The sequence below is a fragment of the Oreochromis aureus genome, linkage group 4 (genome assembly GCF_013358895.1).
Source record: "Oreochromis aureus strain Israel breed Guangdong linkage group 4, ZZ_aureus, whole genome shotgun sequence".
Lineage (NCBI taxonomy): Eukaryota > Metazoa > Chordata > Actinopteri > Cichliformes > Cichlidae > Oreochromis > Oreochromis aureus.
The window spans coordinates 22,642,639-22,664,122 of NC_052945.1; the positions used below are offsets into that span (position 1 = coordinate 22,642,639).

Below are 21,484 nucleotides of genomic sequence, written 5' to 3' on the forward strand. Positions count from 1 at the left end.
ATCTTGTATACTTTCAATTTCACTATTGCTTCTATCCTTCTGTCACACATCACCCGTTACCCTTGTCTCCACCCACTTCTACTATGCCTGTAATCTCTTCTTTGCCTCTGTTGTGCGCTGTCCATTGCTTTAGATGGTTGAATGCACGTATGTACTACTTGTCTACCTTTACTACCGTTGCTGCAGTTTAACTGTTACTTGTCTCCCTCTCATTCAGACACGTGTCCTGTCTTGCTTCTACTGCCTTTCATTTCACTTTAATTTTGTGTATTCCAGAACATACCACCTGTCCTGCCTGACCTCATCTGTTAGCCTGTTCACCACAACTGTAAACAGCAAGTGGCTCAAAGAAGATCCCTGATGTAATCCCACCCCCACCTTGAACCCATCACTCACTCCAGCCGCACATCTCACCACTGTCTCAGTGTCATTGTCCTCAGTCCTCAGTGTCCTGCAGCACTCTCACATACTTCCCTGGCACTCCTGACTTCCTCATACAGTACCACAGTTCTTCTCTTGGCACCCTATCATGTGCTTTCACTTTTAACCCACATCCACACAGACACAATGCAATTCCTTCTGACCTTCTCTATACTTCTCCATCAACACTCAAAGCAAAAGTCGCATTTGTAGTGCTCTTCCTCGGCATGGAGCCATACTGCTGCTCTAATTAACCTAGCTCCATCAACTCTTTTCCATAGCTTAATGGCATGGCTAATCAGCTTTATCTCTATTTAGTTACTACAGCTCTGTACTCACCATTGGTCTTGAATATCTATACCAGTACACATCCATTCCTCGGACATCCTCTCACTTTCCAATATAGTGTTAAATAGTCTGGTTGTGGCATGTATAGCTATTCTTCTGTAAATTATAAATCTTTCACCTTTACCTGTATAGTGAATAAAATTCTTCTGTGTTTGACAATCTTGAGTTTTAAGTGCTAATAACTATCTGTTATATATATATATATAAGATATAGTCCAAACTTTATCAATGGTCCTCTTCTGTTTATGTAACCTTACTTCTTTGAAAGACAGGCAAATTCCTGTATTTGTTTGTGTAGGCGAGCCAGGTTTCAGCAGAAGCACAGTATTATAATAGCATTTTGCATAAGGCTTTTTAGGGGAAATGACAACATGAAACATATGAAGGTCTCTTTTGGAGTAAATTCATTCGTTTTATTTTAACTTTGTTCATAACTTTGAATTATTTAATAGTAAAGTGTTTTAATTTGAAAGGTATAACCGGAGACTGTTCTTTTCTGAATCTGCGTAACTTGACAGAGCTGATTGGGTTGTTTGCAGCAAAAGAGGAAGTTGCAATGCAGACCCTGAAACCTGCAAGCTAGCTTTATTCTTGAGCCGCCCTAAGCACCGAGAAGGGGAATGACAGGAACTGTCGCTGATAGCATTTTATAATTATTGTTGTTGCGGATTTGTAAAAGTTTAGGTTTGTGTGTTTTTAAAGCCCGCTTTGAATTTAGAAATCGAGACTGTCGTGACCGGACACAGGAGCATGTCTGGGGTTGACAGTTAGCGAACGAAAATTATGCCTTCATCCTTCTAGAAAAGCTAACTGGCTAGCCATCCGCTGCAGCGTTAGCAACTGTGTAATTTAGCATCAAAATGCTTGACACAAAACGCTAATTAAAGCTGCACACTTCCGTGGTGTTGGAGCAAGTGTCGGCTAGATGCCGACAAAACTATATTTCTGTATTCAACCTAACGGTGGAATTAGCGTTGAGCTGCAATGCGGCTAACCTTTGGGCTCCGCATAGCTAATTTCATGTTAAGTCTTTATGCCTGGTAGTCGAAAACCGCTTTATTCGAGCAAGGTTAATATATATATATATATATACATTCAAGGCACAGTCAGCGAGGCCAGCCTTTGCTAGCTAGTTTTATGTAGATATCAGTTTAAACAGTCGAGCTGAGCATGATGAGCTCCCTTTGCGGTTACGTTAGCCAGCAGTACCATAGCTAATGTTAGCTGCACGATTGGCTAACTAGGTAACTAATGTTGGCTTATTACTGTAATTAACCGGCGACTAAGTCAACTGAAGAAAGCATCAGAGCCAGCTAAACATGGTAAGTATAATTTAAACTCTGGTATTTATCCAGTTGTTAATGTTTCTTCCTCCCTTCCTGCTGATGGCTAACGCAATAGATAAGCTTAAATCTGTATTCTACTTCTGAACATAAAGATCTGTCATTAGTAAAGATAAATACATTAGCATATAGCTGGCAGCGTATGGGGATATGTTGTATGGACTTATACCTGTATACCTTTTTTGTTATCTAACGGTTCTGAGGCCAGGTATTTCACAGGATGTGACAGCTCTTAAAGCCATTTTACGGCACAGGACGCCCATCTTGCAAAACCGAATATTTTGTTTGACTAGTGTTGAGTCTCGGCAAGTTGTGGCTTATTTGTGGAGTTCAGACTTGCCTGCCACAGGGACTAAAATCTCGATATGCTATCTTGCGTTTAGTAGGCAGGGCCCAACTTCCTCCACACGAGAAAACAAGGGTAGTGCTCTACATTTGACAAACTATATTACGATTAAGCCTGTGCTGTTGGCTTTTATAACTAAGTGCTATAACCAGACAGCAAGCTGGTATAATAATTAGCTATAAGAACAAGATACTTGTATGCCAGTGTATTGTTCTCTTTACTGTGTGTGAACATGTGTTTGAGGCCTCTCTTTCTGTATTTAAGCATGTGGTTATACCACAATTATACACAAAAAAAAGGAATTCTTTTAAAGACTTAGTGATTCTATGCTCTATATGGTGACGGATCGCTGATGTTGTTTGTAATTTACTTTCTATTACCTGTTAGGCTTCAGAGGAGGCATCGCTGCGTGCACTAGAGGGCCTGATGACAGAGTTCTTTCATAGCTGCACAACTAATGAGCGAAAAAGAGAAATCGGTAAGTAAGGTCTTGCAAAACAGTACACTTAAGAAGTCATGATGCAGTATTTTAAGGTTCCCATCAGGCTGGTCTGAAATGGAAACGACACAGAGCAGTGTAAGAATGCGTAATTGAGGGTTAATGTGCATACCACATAATCATCCACAGTAACGTACAAAGGTTTCATGCACGTTGACCCCTCCTCCTCCTCATTTCCTGTGTGATTACCTGTTTTTGCTCTTGAATAAATTCAAAATATCTCATTAAAGAAGAGCTAAAAATTGTTAATTAAATGTGAAAAAAAGCAACCTGATCAATGCATTTCTTGGTGAATGTTGGCCTGTCATGTATATCTGTGGATAGGTTGACCACAGCGTGCTGAGGTTGTGCGCGACTAGTTGATTCTTAAGTTTAAACATTTCTAATTGGTCCCAGCCCTTGCTAATTGTTACCTGAAGTACTAGTCTGTCCCACTCTCTAATCTATGATCTGGAGTAATGTAATGGAAAAAAATAAGTTTAATGTCAGCTGTGTTGAGTTAAAAAACAAAATAAAATAAAAAACCACACACATTTAGTGGATGTGTGGATGTCAACCTGCTACTGGCTAGCACTGAAAGACTGTAAACTAATCTGACTGTGCAGAAAAAAATGATGGGGTAATTTAAAAGCGAGTAAATAGTTTGAGCAAAAATGTAAACGTCTTCAATATATTAAACTGTGAATATGTTAATTTTCTATACAATTTAAAATGTCTCTTAGCACATGCATTAACTTTAAAATTGTTATGTGCTTTATTAAGGGTGAAAGAAAAACCTTTGTAGAGCTCAGTTCTTGGTAAAAAAAAAAAGATAAAGGAGCCTTTGTCTTTTGATGTAGATGAACGGTAGAGTTTCCTCTATTCTCTCTTGCCCTTATCCTTAAAATCCTTAAAAGATAGCATATTTCTGCATTGAATAGTCTGGATATATATATACAATGATACTGTTGAGTGTCAGGATCATGTTTAAGGTGGTCTAAAATAGTTTTGTTTCTATAAAAAACATTAATCTTTTGCATTTTTGCTTTTTTAAATCCACTTCCTGTGTTGTGACGCATTACTTTCAGTCTGATTGCTAGCGAGGTGCTAGTATTGAACTAGTTCTGTGAGGGCTCATGCTTACTTCCTTTTTTCTGCAGAAGAGCTGCTGAATAACTTTGCACAGCAGACTGGAGCGTGGCGCCATTGCTTGTTCTTCCTCTCCAATACTCGGAATGAGTATGTAATGATGTACAGTCTCACAGTATTTGAAGTAAGTCCTGTAGGTGGAAGATGCATGTTCTCAGTTCAAAGTACTAGCAAGAACTTTCTCTCTTCTTTTTTTTAACATTTTATTTTAAGATAATTTTACATACTTAATACATGCATATTGCAAGAACAGGCGTATGTTAACAAGAATGTGTTTCATGGCCTTTTCCTGTTTCCTCATTTTTTATAATTCTGCAAGTGAAGTTAGTTAAAAGTGTAACAAATTTTCCACAGAATGAAAGTATGAGGATAAAGTGCCCTTTAAAAACTGCCTTTAACTTAAAATGTATATCTGAGATAAATAAGCTTAATTTTTTTAAATACCTCATTATGTTAGGCTTCAGACTCATTTTAAATGATTACATCTTTTATTTAATATAAAACCTTTACTGAAGTATTCCCTTTCTTGCATATGACATCCTACTTTTATCAGTGGGTTGTGGGGTTGTTGTACAGCTGATTGGGATCAACTTGTACCTTAATTCAACATAATTTAGAAATGAAAACATCAGACTGAACATTCTCTCACTATCCGTGGTGTATGTCAGAGTTAAAACCAAGCTATGAGATTTAGAGAATTTCCTGCAAGCTGTGATTCAAGTCTAGTTGGAGCTGGAGGGGGTTGCAATTAAAAGAAGAAATAAAATTACTTTAGTTTCATTCCGGAGTCAAGAGCACTGAAACCTCCAATTCTCAAGTGAAAGCTGTTAGGAACCACCAACAATTGTTCTAAATATGGATGCAAAACTAATTCAGGGAGGGACAAGCCATTCATGAACAAAGAGTCCTCAGATAAGTAACTTAGTACTCAAATGAGACTATGAATGAGATCAAAAGTGGTTTTGTCGAGATGATGTGGGACATTTTTAGAGAGACACCTCTCAGTACAGCATTTTACCGGTTTATCACTAGAGTGGCCACTATTTCTAACTAAAAGGCTGAGAATTTTCCCAAAGACACCTGAACAACTCAGAACAAGGAAAGCAAAATCCTGTGGTCTGATCCATTCGTTCCTAATTGCCTGTTCAGTTTTTGGCTGCAGTGAGATGGAGCCTGTCCCAGCTTTCATAAGGCAAGGCACAGGGTACACCCTGGACAGGTTGCTGGTTCATGGAACACAAAAAGTGTGTTTTGCCTCACTGTCCAACACTGTGTGGAGGGAACCAAAGACAGGCAGTTGTTAGTAGCAGCAGCAGCATGATGGGATGGTGTTTTTCTTAGATGGTGAATGGTCAGGACTGAAGGACAGATGGATACTGGAAAATGATGAGCAGCCCTGTTCAGTGAAAGCCTTTTTTCCAGAGTGTAGTTGGCTTTTAGGCTGGTAAGGTCATTTAAAAATGTAATTGAGCAGGGGGGAAAAAGAGCAGAAGCTTTGGGAAATGCAGCAGACCTGAAAATCCTGCACACTGATGCTCCCTCTCATTAGTTCAACAATGAAAATTTCCTCCAGTAACGAAAGAAGTGTTTTAAAACGTAAAAGGCTTGCAGGATCTTCCCCTAGAGCATTTGAGGATGCTATACCTGGCAAATGTGCTTTACCCAAGTGAAGGGTCGTTCCAATAAATTGACAGACAAATATTTTTGCTTGACCGTTGTGGAGTTCTGTGCACAGATTGGGTGGGGGAAAAAAATAATCGCTTATAAGATGGGCCTAAGATATGACCCAGTGTGGAAGTGCACTGCATATGTTTGTATAAATATGTTGTTGTCATCTGTACACATGTTTTACAGTTGATTGCTAATTGTATTTTCAGAACCTGGTAAACAAGCTGTGGATTGGAGTTGCTTCCCAGGACAAGATGGAGATTCGCAGCTGTCTTCCCAAGCTCCTCCTTGCTCAGCACAAATCTGTGCCCTATTTCATCCGTAACAAGCTTTGTAAAGTCATTGTAGACATTGGTCGCCAGGATTGGCCGATGTTCTACCATGATTTCTTTACAAACACCCTTCAGGTAAGGAGTAACCCTTGAAGCTGTTTTTCTGACCTGACTGGTTTCTGTCATATTTCAGGCCTGCTTATTGAACAAAATGACTGGGTTTGCAACAAAAGTTAGTGAGGGTGGTCTCTGCCTATGCAGTTACAGCTGGAAAAACCACATCTTTGATATTGATATTTATTGAAGTGTCTAAACTTGTCATTATCGGTACAGGGGAGGTCGTCTTTATGGGTGAAAGAGTTAAGTAATGAAATGAAGCTGATGAAGACACAGAAGTTGCATTACAAAACCAGAGTTCTGTTGTATGGAATATATATGTTCTTGTGTAATTTGAAGTAGTCCTAAAAAATATCTCCTTCCTTTCTCTGTTGCATTCATCACATTTATTCCAATTTCCTTTGAGCTTGTCTTTTGTTTTTGTTTTGTTGTTGTTCTGTGTTTAATCAATTTGCTGTACTTACGTCGGCATTTTAAGTTTGCACAAAGATGTTTTGAGGAAGTGACACAGTCTTAAATAGAGAAATTCAGTTATAATCGAAGACAAATACATTTTTCTGTTAATCTCATGAGATATCTGAAATAAACCCAAATGATTTCTGCATTAAATTGTTCATTTAGAGTGGTAAGCCACATGAACTAGAGTTTGATATCATCTTGTCTTGTGGTGTGTTTTAGTAATAAATGCTGCCTTAAACAGCCAAACTTAGTATGTGTAATGAATTTGTTCTGTAAAGGGAAATTACATTCAGTAAAGGTCCCTTTTGTTTTATTCTAAAACAGTTGTGTTAGGCTTTGATTGTACTCAACGAAATAACCTGATCTGTTAACCAACTTCTACAAAGTCTGTCAGCAGCCTTTTAACTTAACAGCTTGGAAAGTATTTTGGAGAACTAGGTAGGTCACTAGGTAGATGATAAAATTAACTTTTTGAACTGTGTGTGTCTGTCTGTCAATCTCCGGTCTATAGTTGATCCAGTCCCCGGCTCTGGCTCCACTGGGGTTGGTTATGTTAAAAACCACATCAGAGGAGCTTGCATGTCCTAGGGAAGACCTGAGTGTTGCCAGGAAAGAGGAGCTCCGCAAACTGCTGCTGGAGCAGGTGCCAACAGTGCTTGGACTGTTGACTGGTGAGGACAACCTTTAATGCTTTGTGAGCTCTTAGTGGTACTTAACAGGGGTCTCTCCCTATCCCTCTACAACAAATTAATATTTTGGGGGGGGGGTTTGTGTGAAGATTTAGAGGTGTCCCTGTATTCTAGCAAACAAACCATTTCGCAACATTTTTGTTTACTGAAATATAATTTTGAGGGATCCTAATATGTCACGTTGGAAAGGATGTGACAGTCTTAAATGCAGGTGTACTGTTAAGAGTAAAGCGATGCTATATAAAAATTATAATAAGGTTTGCTAACTTTATTTAAGATAAAACATGACAAATCAGACAAATCCTTCAGTATGTGTTAGTAACTGGGTACTTGTTTTCAGGAATTCTGGAGACATACTGGGACAAGCACAGTGTCATAGCTTCTACACCACCTCCCTCACCCACCTCAGGGGAAAGCAGTGAGTTATTTGTCCCTTTCAATGGTTAAAATGCGAAAGACTTAAAATTGTGAAACAGGAGTTTGTTTCTTCTTTATTAACCATAACGTTTTGTGTTTCTTAATTCAGTGGAATTGCTGGGCAGCTTGTTTCAAGGTAGCCAGTACTCAAAACTGCTTTGTCAGCCCATGGCAGCATTGGACAATGAGAGTCATCAGCTCTGTTGCCTTGTTTTGGAGTGCTTGGCCCACCTGTTCAGTTGGATCCCTTTGTCCACAAGTATTACGCCCACCTTGTTGGCATCCATTTTCCATTTTGCACGATTTGGCTGTGATCTTCAGCCAAAGGCCAAGACGGACTCCTTCATTTCTTCCAACTCCTCCTCCTCAAATGGACAGCGTAATCCTGGAACAGTGCCACCAACATCAAATGGAGGAGAGCTAAACGGACAGCAAAACGAGGCTAACAAGGTGGACCGGGCCCAGCTTGGTTTACTTGCCATGACCTGTGTCAATGAACTGGTGTCAAAGAACTGTGTGCCAATGGATTTTGAGGAGTACTTGCTGCGAATGTTTCAGCAGACCTTCTTTCTTCTTCAAAGGCTTACACGAGAAAATAATGCTCATACGATCAAGAGCCGCTTACAGGAACTTGATGAGAGGTATGGCTCAATTCTTAATTTTACCAGAGCACTGGTGCATGAGCAAACTCGCTCTGTACTGCCATGTACTTAACGTATGACACAGGTATCAGTGGTATTCTCCCTCCATGTTATGTCATTGCTACTGACCAAGTGGTATTTTGGTCACACCCCACAATATGGCATTATCACGTAACTTCACTTGCCATATGATACGATTGCAATTTTTAACATCTATCAATAGTATTGCATATATTGTGATTTATTACCTTTTTTCAACTTCATTATGTCCCGAAAGTTAACTTTGTCAATACCCAATCAGGAAAAAGTTATCTCACTTTTGTTATGAGCTCAGTCAGTCATACCAACACTGTCACTAAAACCTGCCATAAAAGTTGGGAGTCAGTCTGCAACTGAATGGGGTCAAGTTGGCAATTACGTGCAATCTGTTTCTGATAATACAGCAATTAACTGTGATAAATCCTTCAAAATCACATATCTGTTGTTGTCTGCGTAGACAGAAATTCATATTTAACTATTAAATTTGCATTTAGCAACCTTCTTGTTTTATGTTTGTAACTAGAATGCAACCAGCTGGCAGCCAGTTGAGTTGTTCTTATTGACATGGACTCAGTTAGACTGATGATAACATATTGGCAGTCTGCATCACAAGTTTCAGATGGGTTGCAGAATATGAAGAGACTGAATGCAAAGACCAGGCAGCTATTTTATTAAGTTTGTTTTTTTCTTTTTCTTTTTTGTCTGTCCTATTTTTATGTATTGATTTTTTTTTCTCCCACCCCTGTTGGTCTTTGCTAAGAATGTTTCTTTTGCCAATATTCTATTAGTTTCTTATGTATTTTATATATTTATTTGAACAGTCTGCTTGCAGGGTGATAAGTTTTAGATATTTTATTTCGAAGACTATACCAGATATAGTAATTTTTACAAATTCCGCTTTTCCTGTGTCTCTTTCATTAAGCTTTATTTAAACACCTCATCTGTGACATTGTGAATTTTCATGAGTGTTCAGACACATAGGCCACATTGTTATGCCCTTAAACATTGTGTCCGCAGGATTATGAAACATTATGATCAAGTTACATGCTGCACTTAATCTGATAAGTAATAATATTGTTGATCATTTAGACCATCTAAAGTATTTTGTATTTAATAGTTCATGTTTTAAATGTAAGATGTATGTCCCAGCCTTTTGCTTCAGTTATTTCTTTCTTTTCTTGCAGTTACCTGGAAAAGTTTACAGACTTCCTGCGTCTGTTTGTCAGTGTTCACTTGAGGCGAATTGAGTCAAGTCCTCAGTTTCCTATTGTAGAGTTTCTTGCCCTGCTTTTTAAGTACACATTCAACCAGGTAATGATTACCTTTTCCATGTTTATGCAATGCAGTAAAAGAGTCTATGCAAACTTCCTTCTCATACACATTTTTTATTTTTATTTTAGCCCACCCATGAAGGCTATTTTGCCTGTTTGGACATTTGGAGTGTATTTTTGGATTTTTTAACAACGAAAATCAAAAGCAGGCTACCAGACAGAGAAAGTGTCCTGAATAGGTAAGTCGCTCAAAAGAGATATTTACATCTACAAATGAGCTAAAGTTGATTTAAGGATGTCCTATTTTGTCATTGATTCTTGAGTGTGAAATTGCTGTTGTGAAATGTATTTATGTGCCAACTGGGCAGGTACAAAGATGCCTTGGGTCTTCTGTTAAGGGAAGTTCTGAATCGCATACAGTTCAGATGCAATCAAGCCCAGTTAGAAGAGCTGGACGACGAGACTCTGGATGATGATGTAAGAACATTTAATAATTAAATAATTATTTAATCTCCTAAGACCCAAACTCTTTCATGGTATGCATTTTTAATTTCTCTTTGGTATTTGGGACCTAATGAATTTAAAAACAAAGAATTACCAGATTTTAAAAAAAAAACTGTTTTACCTGATTTTTTTTGTATTTCTGAGGAAAATGAGATCAACATATGATGACATTCGTTTTAAATTTTGATAGAACAGTGGCAGTATAATGTCCTCGTAAGTGGATATCAGGCCCTTGTAGAGCAAAATTTTGTATTTTGGTCTAGATAACTCAAAATTGATGTCCACATATGTGGACGCCAGGTCCTAGGAGGTTATTAATATCACAAATATCATCTGCACTGTTTCATATTATCTGTCTATCCTGTAGCCACATGAAGCATTAAGTTTGCAATACTTTAAGCATAAGTACAGGTGAAAGAAATGGCTTTATCTTCACTGTCTGACTGCTCTCCTTCATTTTGTAACCATAGCAACAGACTGAGTGGCAAAGGTACCTGCGTCAGAGTCTGGAGGTGGTTGCCAAGGTGATGGAGCTGCTCCCATCCCATGCATTCTCTACTTTGGTAAGAGATCACTGTTGGTGTCACCCTTTGTATTTCGTAAGGCGCTTTAGGCAGTTTTATCATTTTAGGTTTTGAGCAAAAATCTAGTAGCAGAAATGCTCATAACCTTATAATGACCATTTATCGGCACAGTGTAGTTTCCTTAACCCTAGAACACTATCGCTATAAATAGTAACACAATCACTAATGCCGGGTGATTTTTACCCGATATAATATAACCAATAAAAAGTAATCAAATATATCAAAATATGACAACACATGACAAATTAGAGTGGTCTTCTTTTACTTTCAACTGTGCCATGTCTAACAAAATGAAAAAAAACCCTCCTAAAACAAAATAATGACTCTGGAAAGCTGGTCTTTGGTCCACCCATTCCTGGGAAATTTGAGACTTCCCTGGTGAAGGCACAGGCTCCTCGACACGCAAACAGCTGCAGGAGAGAGAATTCATGTAAATGTATTTGCTCGGGTGTAAATCACCCGGCGATAGTGTTCTAGGGTTAAACAGTGAAATCACTTGTCAATCATGGCAAGAGGTATCTTCTGTTCTGCATTGTAAATTTTGTTGTAAAGGAGTACATTAAAAGGTTAAACTGTCATCAAATACACACCATGGTGTCTTAAGCTCGTATCGACTCGCCAGGGTTTTCAGGGTTTATAATGTAGTAGTGTCATTGGCTGGTAGTAGCATCACTCAAGGAGTCATGAGAGCAACTCGTTCACGAAAATTAAAACCACCATTTTTGATACCTATCAGCAGGGAAATGGCTACAAAAAAACCAAGCCGTGGCCCTCAGAGTCTGACAAAAAGCCACAGACCGAGCAACACTATTCCTGCCTCGACGTCCACCTTTGTTGTAGTGTTTGTGTTGCATACTAATTATGTCGCTGGACGCTCGGACATGTTGCTATGACATTGACCACACACATTAGGAGGTATTTTATTGTAATGGGAAGTTGATCCAAGTTGAGTCGCGGCAAGTCAATCCGAGTATGTACTAATGGAAAAGGGGCTTTTAATGTTTTGAGTGCAGAAAAGTGTTTTAACACATTTTATTGTTTTTTTAATCAATTGGAGGTTGAGGCAGCGGCACGGTGATGCACTTGAGTGTTAATTGTGAAAAGATCTGACCTTTTCAATTTAACATGTAGAACTGTGAGCTTAACTGAATTCCCAGTTGTTTCTTCTTCAAATGTCACATAATGAGCTTCATTTTTGTAAAGTATAGAACTTGTATTTGTTTGTTATTTATAGTTTCCCTTTTAACACTTCAAAGAAGGTAATTGCAGCTTTATTATATTTGTTTAGAACTCTTTTTATAAAACTGAATTTAATTTTATTTTGAACTTGCTTCCTTAAAATTGAGTAGGTCTTTTATTAATGATATAAATTGCCTTTGAGTTCTGAGGTTATAATAAGGTGGGGTTTTTTAGTACATGTAACAATCTCCTTATTCTTCTTTTTGCTCTAAAGTTTCCAGTTCTTCAAGAAAATTTGGACGTATACCTCGGTTTGCAGCAGTTTATTGTGACTAGTGGCACAAGTAAGTACAATTTGTTGATGGGGAAAAAAAACATTGCTCTTATGTCAACTCTATAATGACATCACTTCTGTAGAGTAAAATATTAGATCGATCCTGTAACATTTGATTTTTCTTGTTGTTGTTTTTATCCAGGTCGACGGCTAAATATCACTGCTGAGAACGACTGTCGCCGACTTCACTGCTCTCTCAGGGACCTCAGCTCCCTACTTCAGGCTGTTGGGCGCTTGGCGGAGTATTTCATCGGGGAGGTTTTTGCTGCACGTTTCAGTGACGCCCTGGCTGTGGTAGAGAGGTAAGCATGTATTACAAGTGAAGATCAACATAGCCAGACTTTCTTTGCTTTACCTGGCTCAACAAAACCTAAAACTCCAGTTTGAGGTAATGGTTATCAACTTTCTCTGTTAAGCTGGGCTTTCTGCTTCAGATTCTGTGCACGCTCATATTAAAAAGGGGGGTTTTACACACTATATGACATTTCTGCAAAACAAGAGAAAAAAAGAAAAAAGGTTTCCTGTGATTGTTGCCTACTGCCAAATCAAAAATGTTATCAGATGATGAGTAAGATAATGCAGTGTTGCAAATAGGATGATAGATCCACCTTAAACTGGATACATTTAAATATTAAAGGTCACTGTCAAATATAAAGAAAGCTTTGATGTGTTATAGCTTAACTAGCAAAAGTTCATATGTAGCCTCCTCCAACTGTGGTTTAACAAGGATGCAGAAAACTGACTTTAAGCTAAGGGTCATTAAACCATTAACCTTTCTTCATAGCAAACCCCTCTGAATCCTATGTTTGTATTTAAAAATGAACGCTGTTACTGATGCAGATTTTTGTCCCCGGCATTACAGAATCTTAAGTTGACATTGCCTTCTCTTTTTTGTGTTTGTGTTTTATTTAAGTTACTTTTTAGTTGTATGAATTCTGAGTTCTTCATATTTTAACTGATGGTTTTAAAGAATGAGTAAAATTTTAAAAAGAACCATTTGGCTCTTTTTAAAGATTGGTTGAAGTCACTTGTTATGGCTCCCAGACCAGCCTCTATGACCTGGAGACTGTTGTGCCTTCTGTGCTCAAACCAGACCTCATTGATGTGTGAGTATCATGTTTAAAGAAATGTTGAACAGTAACATTTTATATGTGATCCAACCATTAGAAATGAAAAGATCATACTCTTATAGAGTCAAAGACAGTGTCATGTAGAAGAGAACAGGGAACTGAGAGTGTGAATAGCTATAGGGTTTGTGTGAAATGTTGTGGACACTTCACTGCCATTGAACAGCCGCCCTCGCTGTGCAGTTGCTGTGCATTCAGAGCAACCTCATGTTTTACATGATAAAATTGCAGAATATTTTTACTATGACTTCAGTGTTTTATGTTTAGAAGATATGAGTTTATATGAGTTTTTGTGTGCCAAATACAAGTAATGCTACCACAAACAAACACTTTAGACATGTCAAAGTTACGCAAATTAGGTAAGAAATGGGTTTTAACTGTGCGTGTGTGTATGTGTATGTGTGTGGTTTCAATTGTTACAGACATGCACAGGCTCTCGCTGCTTTGCAAGCTTATTCTCACTGGCTTGCACAGTTTTACAGTGAAGTCCACAGTCAAAACCAGAGCCAGTTCATCAACCTCATTACATCTGCAGTCGACGCCAGTAGCCCGCTCATCACAGCCAAGGTAGCTTCAGTTTCAAGCATATTACAAATCCAGCCTTTATTCATGATCTATTTAAATTCAGGAAAGAGGTTTAGAAATAATTCATTCAGAATCTTTGACTTAAATAAACCTGAGTATATAAGAAACTGCATGTCACAGACACATTAAGTTTCATGTTGCAACAGTGGTTTAAAAATTAAGGAAGAAGTATAATTTAGAAACTGTTAACCAAAGCTTAAAACATGCAGTCCACATTCATATGTGTCTTAAGTTTATCTGAAACATCAGTTTATACAGTTCATACAGTTTATCTTGCCCTAGCTTGTATTTATAACAAAATGTTGCAAACTTAAAGAGCTGTAAAATATATTTTTCCACTTCCAATCTGATTAAACATTTTTACACTTAAATCTTCAGGTACCTGAAAAGTTGCTGCTGTCAGCATGCCATCTGATGGTCTCCATAACGTCTACAGTGAGGCCTGTGTTCTTGGTCACTTTGCCAGCTGTTCAAAACATCTTCAACCTGATTACTACAGAAAATCAGACACGCAGACTTCCCCAGGAGGTAAATGGTGTACTTTTATTTTCCATCAATCATTATATAGTATCATGTTTCAATCACAGCATAAGAATGTGAATATGTACATTTGTTTAAAATGGTGTCAGCAATTTACATTTTCTGTATGACCTTGAACATGAAGTAAATGAAGTAATCTTCTTGTACAGGCTCACATGTTGGTGTGCAGGGCTTTATCCAATATGCTGCTGCTCCCTTGGCCAAATTTACCAGAGAGTGATCAACAGTGGCAAACGCGCTCAAGCAACCACGCCAGCCTGCTGGCTGCGCTCACTCGAGAATATCGTATCTTAAGAGGCACAGTGAACATTACTTCACGGCAGCCTGGCCTAAATGACAGTCAGTATTTACTTAGGTTACATAACTCCTTATCTCTTTTAATTTTATTATGTTGAGTCACACTTTGTCTTCCTCCTAATTATGTTTTTTCTTGTGTAGTCAAAACAGTCATACAGCAGACTCTGCCTGTGCTCCGAGACATAGTGGACAGCGTCTCCAGTGAATCGACCAAGTCACGTCAGATCTGTTATCAGAGTCTTCAGGAGTCTGTCCAAGTGTCCCTCAGCCATTTCCCAGTGTTTATTCAGCAGCCAGGTCAGTTTAATATCTGGTTTTGGGTTATTCTCAGTCTTAATCCCACAGCATATCCACAAGTCTTTGAACTTACTTTTTCCTTCCAAACACTTTTTAATCAGCACATGGTGATAAGATGCAGTATTTCCTCCTTTTTGTTTTTACAGATTAATTTGTATTCTACTGGTGACTGACATTAATTTTTCATTAAATATGTTCGTTTCACAACCTGATAGCCAACACCACTATTTTACACCCAGTACTGAGATCGAAAACACAGTCTGAATCAAAAATGGACTTTAATTAAGCTTGTGGCTTTTTTTTTCTTTCATGGTTTCGATCGCTTTTTAAATGTAAATACTTAATCTAAAATATTTATGATGATTTCAAACATAATTACAAAATTAAGAATGAAAATCTTTTACACCTTGACTCAGGCTATTGTCTCAGCCCAGCCCATCTTTATGGTCCACTTATGCCTCTTTTCCGCTGGCACCCACTCGACTCGACTCTTCTCTTTTTTAGCCATTTTCCATTATAATTTAGTATCACATGAGTGTGGCTGGGATCATAGCAACGTGGCCCATAATGTTATTTGTATGTGACACAAACACAACACAACAATGGATGACATCAAGGCGATGGTATACCTGCTGCTAAGGAGTCACTCTCGTGACTCAGCAATGTCACTCCATGGCCAGTCAGCGGCATGCAGGATGTTGACGTCACATTTTCGAATCAAGTCGACTCACTTGGTACCTTGGCTGAGTAAGTACTGAAAAAGTACCAGGTACCTACCACCTAATGGAAAACCCTAAAATCTGAGTCGAGCCAAGTAGGTACTAGTGGAAAATAGGCTTTGGTGGCCACAGCACAGTCTTTAGGTGTCACTGATCTAGAATTTAAGCTTGATTCACTCACATATATTTAAAGTCCACAGTGAAACTGATTACTGTGAATACTGCAGAAGATGTTTTCTCTAACTTTAACCACTGCATGCAAGATAATTTCACGTAATCCACATGTTAGGTAATCGCTTCAGTTTTGTTAATTGTCACTTCTCTTTTGTAGATGTGACAGATGAGATGTTGGCCTTCTTCTTGACGTTGTTCCAGGCGTTACGAGTCCAGATGGGTGTTGCTTTCACAGGACAGATCATCCACACGTTTCTTAGCATGTTCACCAGGTTAAAAAAAGCTTCTAGCTCACGACGTCATGTCAAACAATAGCCACCCGTTGCAGTCACATTTATGTTACGTCATCTTAACAATGAGTAACTTCTGTTGTTTTCATTTGCTCTAGGGAGCAGCTGGCAGCCAGTATTTTGCATGAGGGCAGTGCAGGGTGTAGGGTGGTGCAGAAGTTCCTGAAAATCCTGCAGGTGGTGGTGCAAGAGCCCGGTCAAGCTTTTAAGCCCTTCCTACCCAGCATCCTTTCTTTGTGCATGGAGCAGGTCTACCCAGTTGTGGCAGAGGTCAGTTGCATCATTGTTTTGTTTGACTTGTGGGTATGTTCTAATATGTCATCTGTGATGTCCCTTCTTTTTCAAGAAAGTACACATACTGTATTTTCTGCACTACAAGGCCCACTTAAAATCCTTTAATTTTCTTAAAAATCAACAGTGCACCTTATGTATGATTCTGGTTGTGCTTACTGACCTCGAACTGATTTTAAGTGGTACACGGCGCTCAGAAATCTGTCAAAAAATGTTTTAGCACGACTTTGGTAAGCTACGAAGCCGCACCACTTGATGCATTGTCAGAGCATTACGGCTACCTTAGTCAGGAGGGTCGCGGAGTAATCTGGGTCCAAAACTCCGTCCGCTTCAGGTCCCAAAGTCTAAATTCTGTCTGAATTCTTTCATTGTTAATAAAATGATCAGCATTGCTGCTTTACCAGGTGTAACAATTAAGTTTGACATCCAGGCATCCACGAAAACAGAATTTATTAAATTTAACGGCGTTAGAAGTTAGCAGGAAGATAGCTCGCTAGTTTCCACCTAAACATGATATACCGTTCTGACAGAGAGGTTTCTGAAAAAGTTAAAACATACAACATAATTGAAGACTAAACAGCAGTGACTGTTGTAGGGTTACTGAAGTTGGACTAGCTGGTATATAATGATGTGTTAATAGATTGCCAGCGACACAGCTATGTTAGCATAACATAAGCACAGTGAAGTGCGAGGACGAACGCTAACTTTTTTCCACAAGGGAGGGTTCCTGATGGTTAGGGACAAATACAATCGCAACGCAGGATGCTATAAACAGATCAAACTTCAGTCAGGAGAACAACTGGGATAATCCATCCACAATACGAGGTTAGTCATTAATATACTGCAACAACATGGGAATAGAGCAGCTGCGAGAGAATTCAACATTAATGAATCAATGGTACGGAAGTGGAGGAAGCAAGAAGAATGAGTTGAGTAAAGTTTGACTTACCTGACTGTTTTGTTTCGCTTAATGCACCTTATAATCCGGTGCGCCTTATGGTCTGAAAAATACAGTACTACATCTTGTTAAAATATAAATGAACGAATCTCTGGTTTGTTTGACAGCGATCCTCTCCAGACATCAAGGCCGAGATGTTTGAGTTGCTATACCAAATACTTCACCAAAACTGGAGGTACTTCTTTAAAACTTCAGTCTTAACAAGTGTCCAAAGAGGAGATTCAGAAGACACAATGGAAAATGAGGCCCAGTTCACAGCTGCCATGCAGGTGCGTTCATGGATGTAGAACAGCCCTACCACTTGTAATGTGACGTTTATGGAACTTAGAATTGTAATATGTTCTAAAAATCATTGGAAATAACTTTTACAAAGTGTCAACTGTAGGAGAGGTGATTGTTGACATTGTTGAATCTAGTCCCACTAAATTTCCTGACTTGTGCTGAAATGTCTTTTTCAGGCTTTTGGACAGTCTTTCCTGCAGGCTGATATCCACATCTTCAAGCAGAATCTGTGCTATCTGGAGTCTCTCAACAGCAAGCACAAGTTATACCACAGAGTGAGTTCAACTCTTTCAGGATCTTTGATTTTTAGGAGCGAGGTCATAAACAAACCCGTTCTCTTTAAGTAGTCTGCCACAGTCTCAGGGCTTTAATGGTGCGCAGCTTTCACTTTTTGTGTATCTGCAAGTGCAGCATATTCATAATCATGTTAAACTAACTGTTAGAGCCATCAGTGTAAGTTCAGCTTTAGAATTGAAACTATTGGTCTAAATAAAATTTATTGGACTTGATACTGGACAGTAATAATTGCTGCTAGTCCGATGATCTATACAGTGGATACAAAAACATTGCAGATTCTGCCTTCGGCCAAATATGGGGTGGCTGCAGCTCGATCCCAGGCTCCTGTGTGAATGGATGTGATTAGGTGAATGAATTAGTTGTATAAAGCGCTTTGAGTACTCAGAGTAGAAAAGCGCTATATAAGAACCAGTCCATTTACCAAATAAGAGATTATATGTGACTAATGAAATGTAGCTCCTTATTTAACATGTAACATCCTGTTAATTCCAAAAGGTGGAACTAGTGCTCTATTTTTTGTTTCTGTTTTAGATGTTAATAGTATGTCAGTAATTTTTTTGGATCACAGTTTCTGATGTACAGAAATCTCAAGCCAAACCAATTGGCATTCCTTCTAACTAGTTAGTGTGACTCTAATAATAAATAGGTTTAAATTAATTTAAATAATTTAATTTATTTATTTTGATTATCTGTAATTAAAGCAGCAGTGAATGGGTCCCAACATAAAAATTCTTGCACAGTGCAGCCAAGGCAGCACACATTTCCCTCGTCCACATGTGTGAGTTCTATAACACATGTACTAACTTTACTGTCATTCTCATTTTCTTTTTTTTGTGTTTGTGTGTCCTTCAGAAGCTTTTCCGGACCTCAATGCTCTTCCACTTCATCAATGTGCTGCTGCAAGTCCTTCTCCACAAAAGTCACGACCTTCTTCAGGAGGAAATCACCCTCGCCATTTACAACATGGCCTCTGTCGACTTCGATGCCTTTTACTCGGCCTTCATGCCAGAATTCCTCAATGGCTGCCATGGTGTGGACAGCAGCCAACGAGCTGTTCTCGCACGGAATTTCAAGCTGGAACAGGTAAGTTCAGTGGCACTTTCTAAAAAAAATGCTGCACATGGTGTTCTCTGTGCTTGGAAGTTATTGTCCCCCAATAGGTTAATATGGGTAAATGTATCTCAGGGACTGTTAGCACACACAGGAATTTCCACTTGTTGCACAAATAATTTGGCAACAGTACTTAGATTGCTCCAACAGCTGTACATAGAAATCAAATTAGTCTTTTTTTCTGCACAGTAAATAAGTAGTTAACATTATACACACACGCAGGTGTTTTCATTTGTCTGATAAGACCACTCCTCTGGACTCATTTTGTTTTTTGTTTTGTTTTTTTGTTTTTTTGTGTGTGGATGTGCATAAATGACATTTTTCAGAGTTCACTGTTTCTGGTTGTGCAGGCGAAACTACACCCTTAATTTTCTTCGAACTTACATGAGTTTGTAGCCCTCACATCAGTCACAGTGAACATCCACCAACCCCTAAGTCTAACAAAGTAAATAAACACCCTTCTTGCTGCTGTATATTAATGTTGACATACTGGGTGTACCGAGAGCCAACATAGTGGAGCCAGCCAACTTCCTGTTCATCCATTTCTACAAAAATTAGCTTAAGGTAGGGAAGCCAATTCGGTCTGTGCGTGCATTTACCTAATGTCTGCTGATTGGTCTATTTAAAGACTTGCAGCAAGATGTAGCCACTTGATGGCACCAGCTAAAAGCAATTAATCTTTAACTGTGTGTATAAGGAGTAGCTTGTTGTGGTGGTCTCTGCGATGATGCACACTCTCAGCTTGCTGCTGCTATTTCATCCTTGAAATGAAATATTAAATCTGGGCTACAGTATTTCTGCGCCACATCGTGGTTCACCTTTCGTGGAATCGCAGATTCATCTGTAAATTTGAGTTGAGAAGTTTTTTGGTATATTATAGGTATATTATAGGTTCACTATTCTATCAGTCATGGCTGTATCTACTTACTGGAGATGTGTTTTTGTGCATTTCTTTCATAAATTAATATTAGTGTCTATTTCTTCTCCTCTTTCCTAAGGACCTGCCTTCGTTCACTCAAAGCGTGCAGCGGCTGGTGAACGATCTTCGCTACTACAGACTGTGCAACAGCAGCCTGCCCACTGGCACAATCAAGCTATAGCACGATGACTGTTTGAACTACTCCACATACCGACTATGATTTCAAGGACTGCCTGTGCTGACCACTTTCCCCAACACTCCTCCAATTCAGCTTTGCTCCACCTTTTCAAAGTAACAGGATGGAGCAACACACATTGTTCGGTTAGGTAATTGGAGGTTGAGGATGCTGCTGATGTTTTTATTTGATTTTTACTGTAGAAGGTTGGCACATTATTATTTTTAAGGCAGTGCCCTCCTTGTGAATTGCCAGTGAGTTTGGTGAGAAATGTAAACCTGGTCTGCATTTGGCTTTTGCCCAGACCTGGAGCAGTCTGAGCCAGGCCTTCTGTCCCACGCCTCTGCAACAAAGCTGGGCTGGGACAGAGCACTTTCAACTCATTTTGAGTTTTGTTTTTGTTTTAGTTTTCTTTAATGTCTGCTTTTATTCATTTTGCCTTTTTAATCTCCAAAGGAGAGAGACTCTCAACTTAGGATCTTTCATATCATTCCATTCTGAAAAGAGAAAACCTGCTTGAATAATAAAGTGCTTTTTTAATAAAACCTTTGGCTGGTCTGTGTGCCCTCTGCTGGTCATGTTACAGTATTCATAATGAGAATTTTTTTATTAGAGATTATGTTTTCCTGTACTTCACCACAGTCATCTACTGTAGAATATGTTTTAGCCTTCTTATTTATTTTTTGTTTTGTTTGTAATATGCAAAAAATGTTCCTTTTCTGATCCACTGGATCAGGCAGAACATTTCTTAACTCTAAGAAAAAAACGACAGAAGCCTTGAGACATGACATCACATAAAATCAATCACATGACAAATGTGTGCAGACTCACGTGCACAAGGTGGAAAAGAACAATGATACATTTTCATAAATTATGAAAACATTTCACAAACTCAAGTAGCAAAGACATAGCTCTAATGTTGTCTAGCTTTGTGTATCCTAAGCTTTTTACATTAAATGTGACTGCTTAGCGGACTCTTGTCAACTGCACTCAGTTTGATAAGAGAGGATTTTAGGTACAAAATGTGATCTGATTAGTACTGTGCCATCTAGTCAGCGTCAAGTCTAGACTGCAAAAAAGATTTTGCTTAGGAAAGTTTATGCAGCGGTTTATTGAAACAGCTGCAAATATAAATCAGTATATAAGGCAATTCTAACAAAACTGA

General features: G+C 38.6%; 1 protein-coding gene across 1 annotated transcript; it reads left to right on the forward strand.

Annotated features, from left to right (window-relative positions):
• The first annotated feature begins 1,281 nt into the window (after window positions 1-1,281).
• On the forward strand, window positions 1,282-20,865 carry xpo6 (exportin 6). The gene is made up of 24 exons (XM_031732671.2): window positions 1,282-2,090; window positions 2,845-2,935; window positions 4,096-4,208; window positions 5,962-6,159; window positions 7,112-7,271; window positions 7,630-7,707; window positions 7,816-8,347; window positions 9,571-9,697; window positions 9,787-9,896; window positions 10,026-10,134; window positions 10,632-10,724; window positions 12,199-12,268; window positions 12,401-12,560; window positions 13,272-13,364; window positions 13,808-13,952; window positions 14,349-14,498; window positions 14,660-14,849; window positions 14,949-15,104; window positions 16,155-16,269; window positions 16,386-16,557; window positions 17,644-17,805; window positions 17,995-18,093; window positions 18,968-19,198; window positions 20,224-20,865. Exons 1-24 carry the CDS (start codon window positions 2,088-2,090, stop codon window positions 20,323-20,325), a joined length of 3,459 nt encoding a protein of 1,152 aa, XP_031588531.1. The 5' UTR covers window positions 1,282-2,087; the 3' UTR covers window positions 20,326-20,865.
• The last annotated feature ends 619 nt before the right edge of the window (window positions 20,866-21,484 follow it).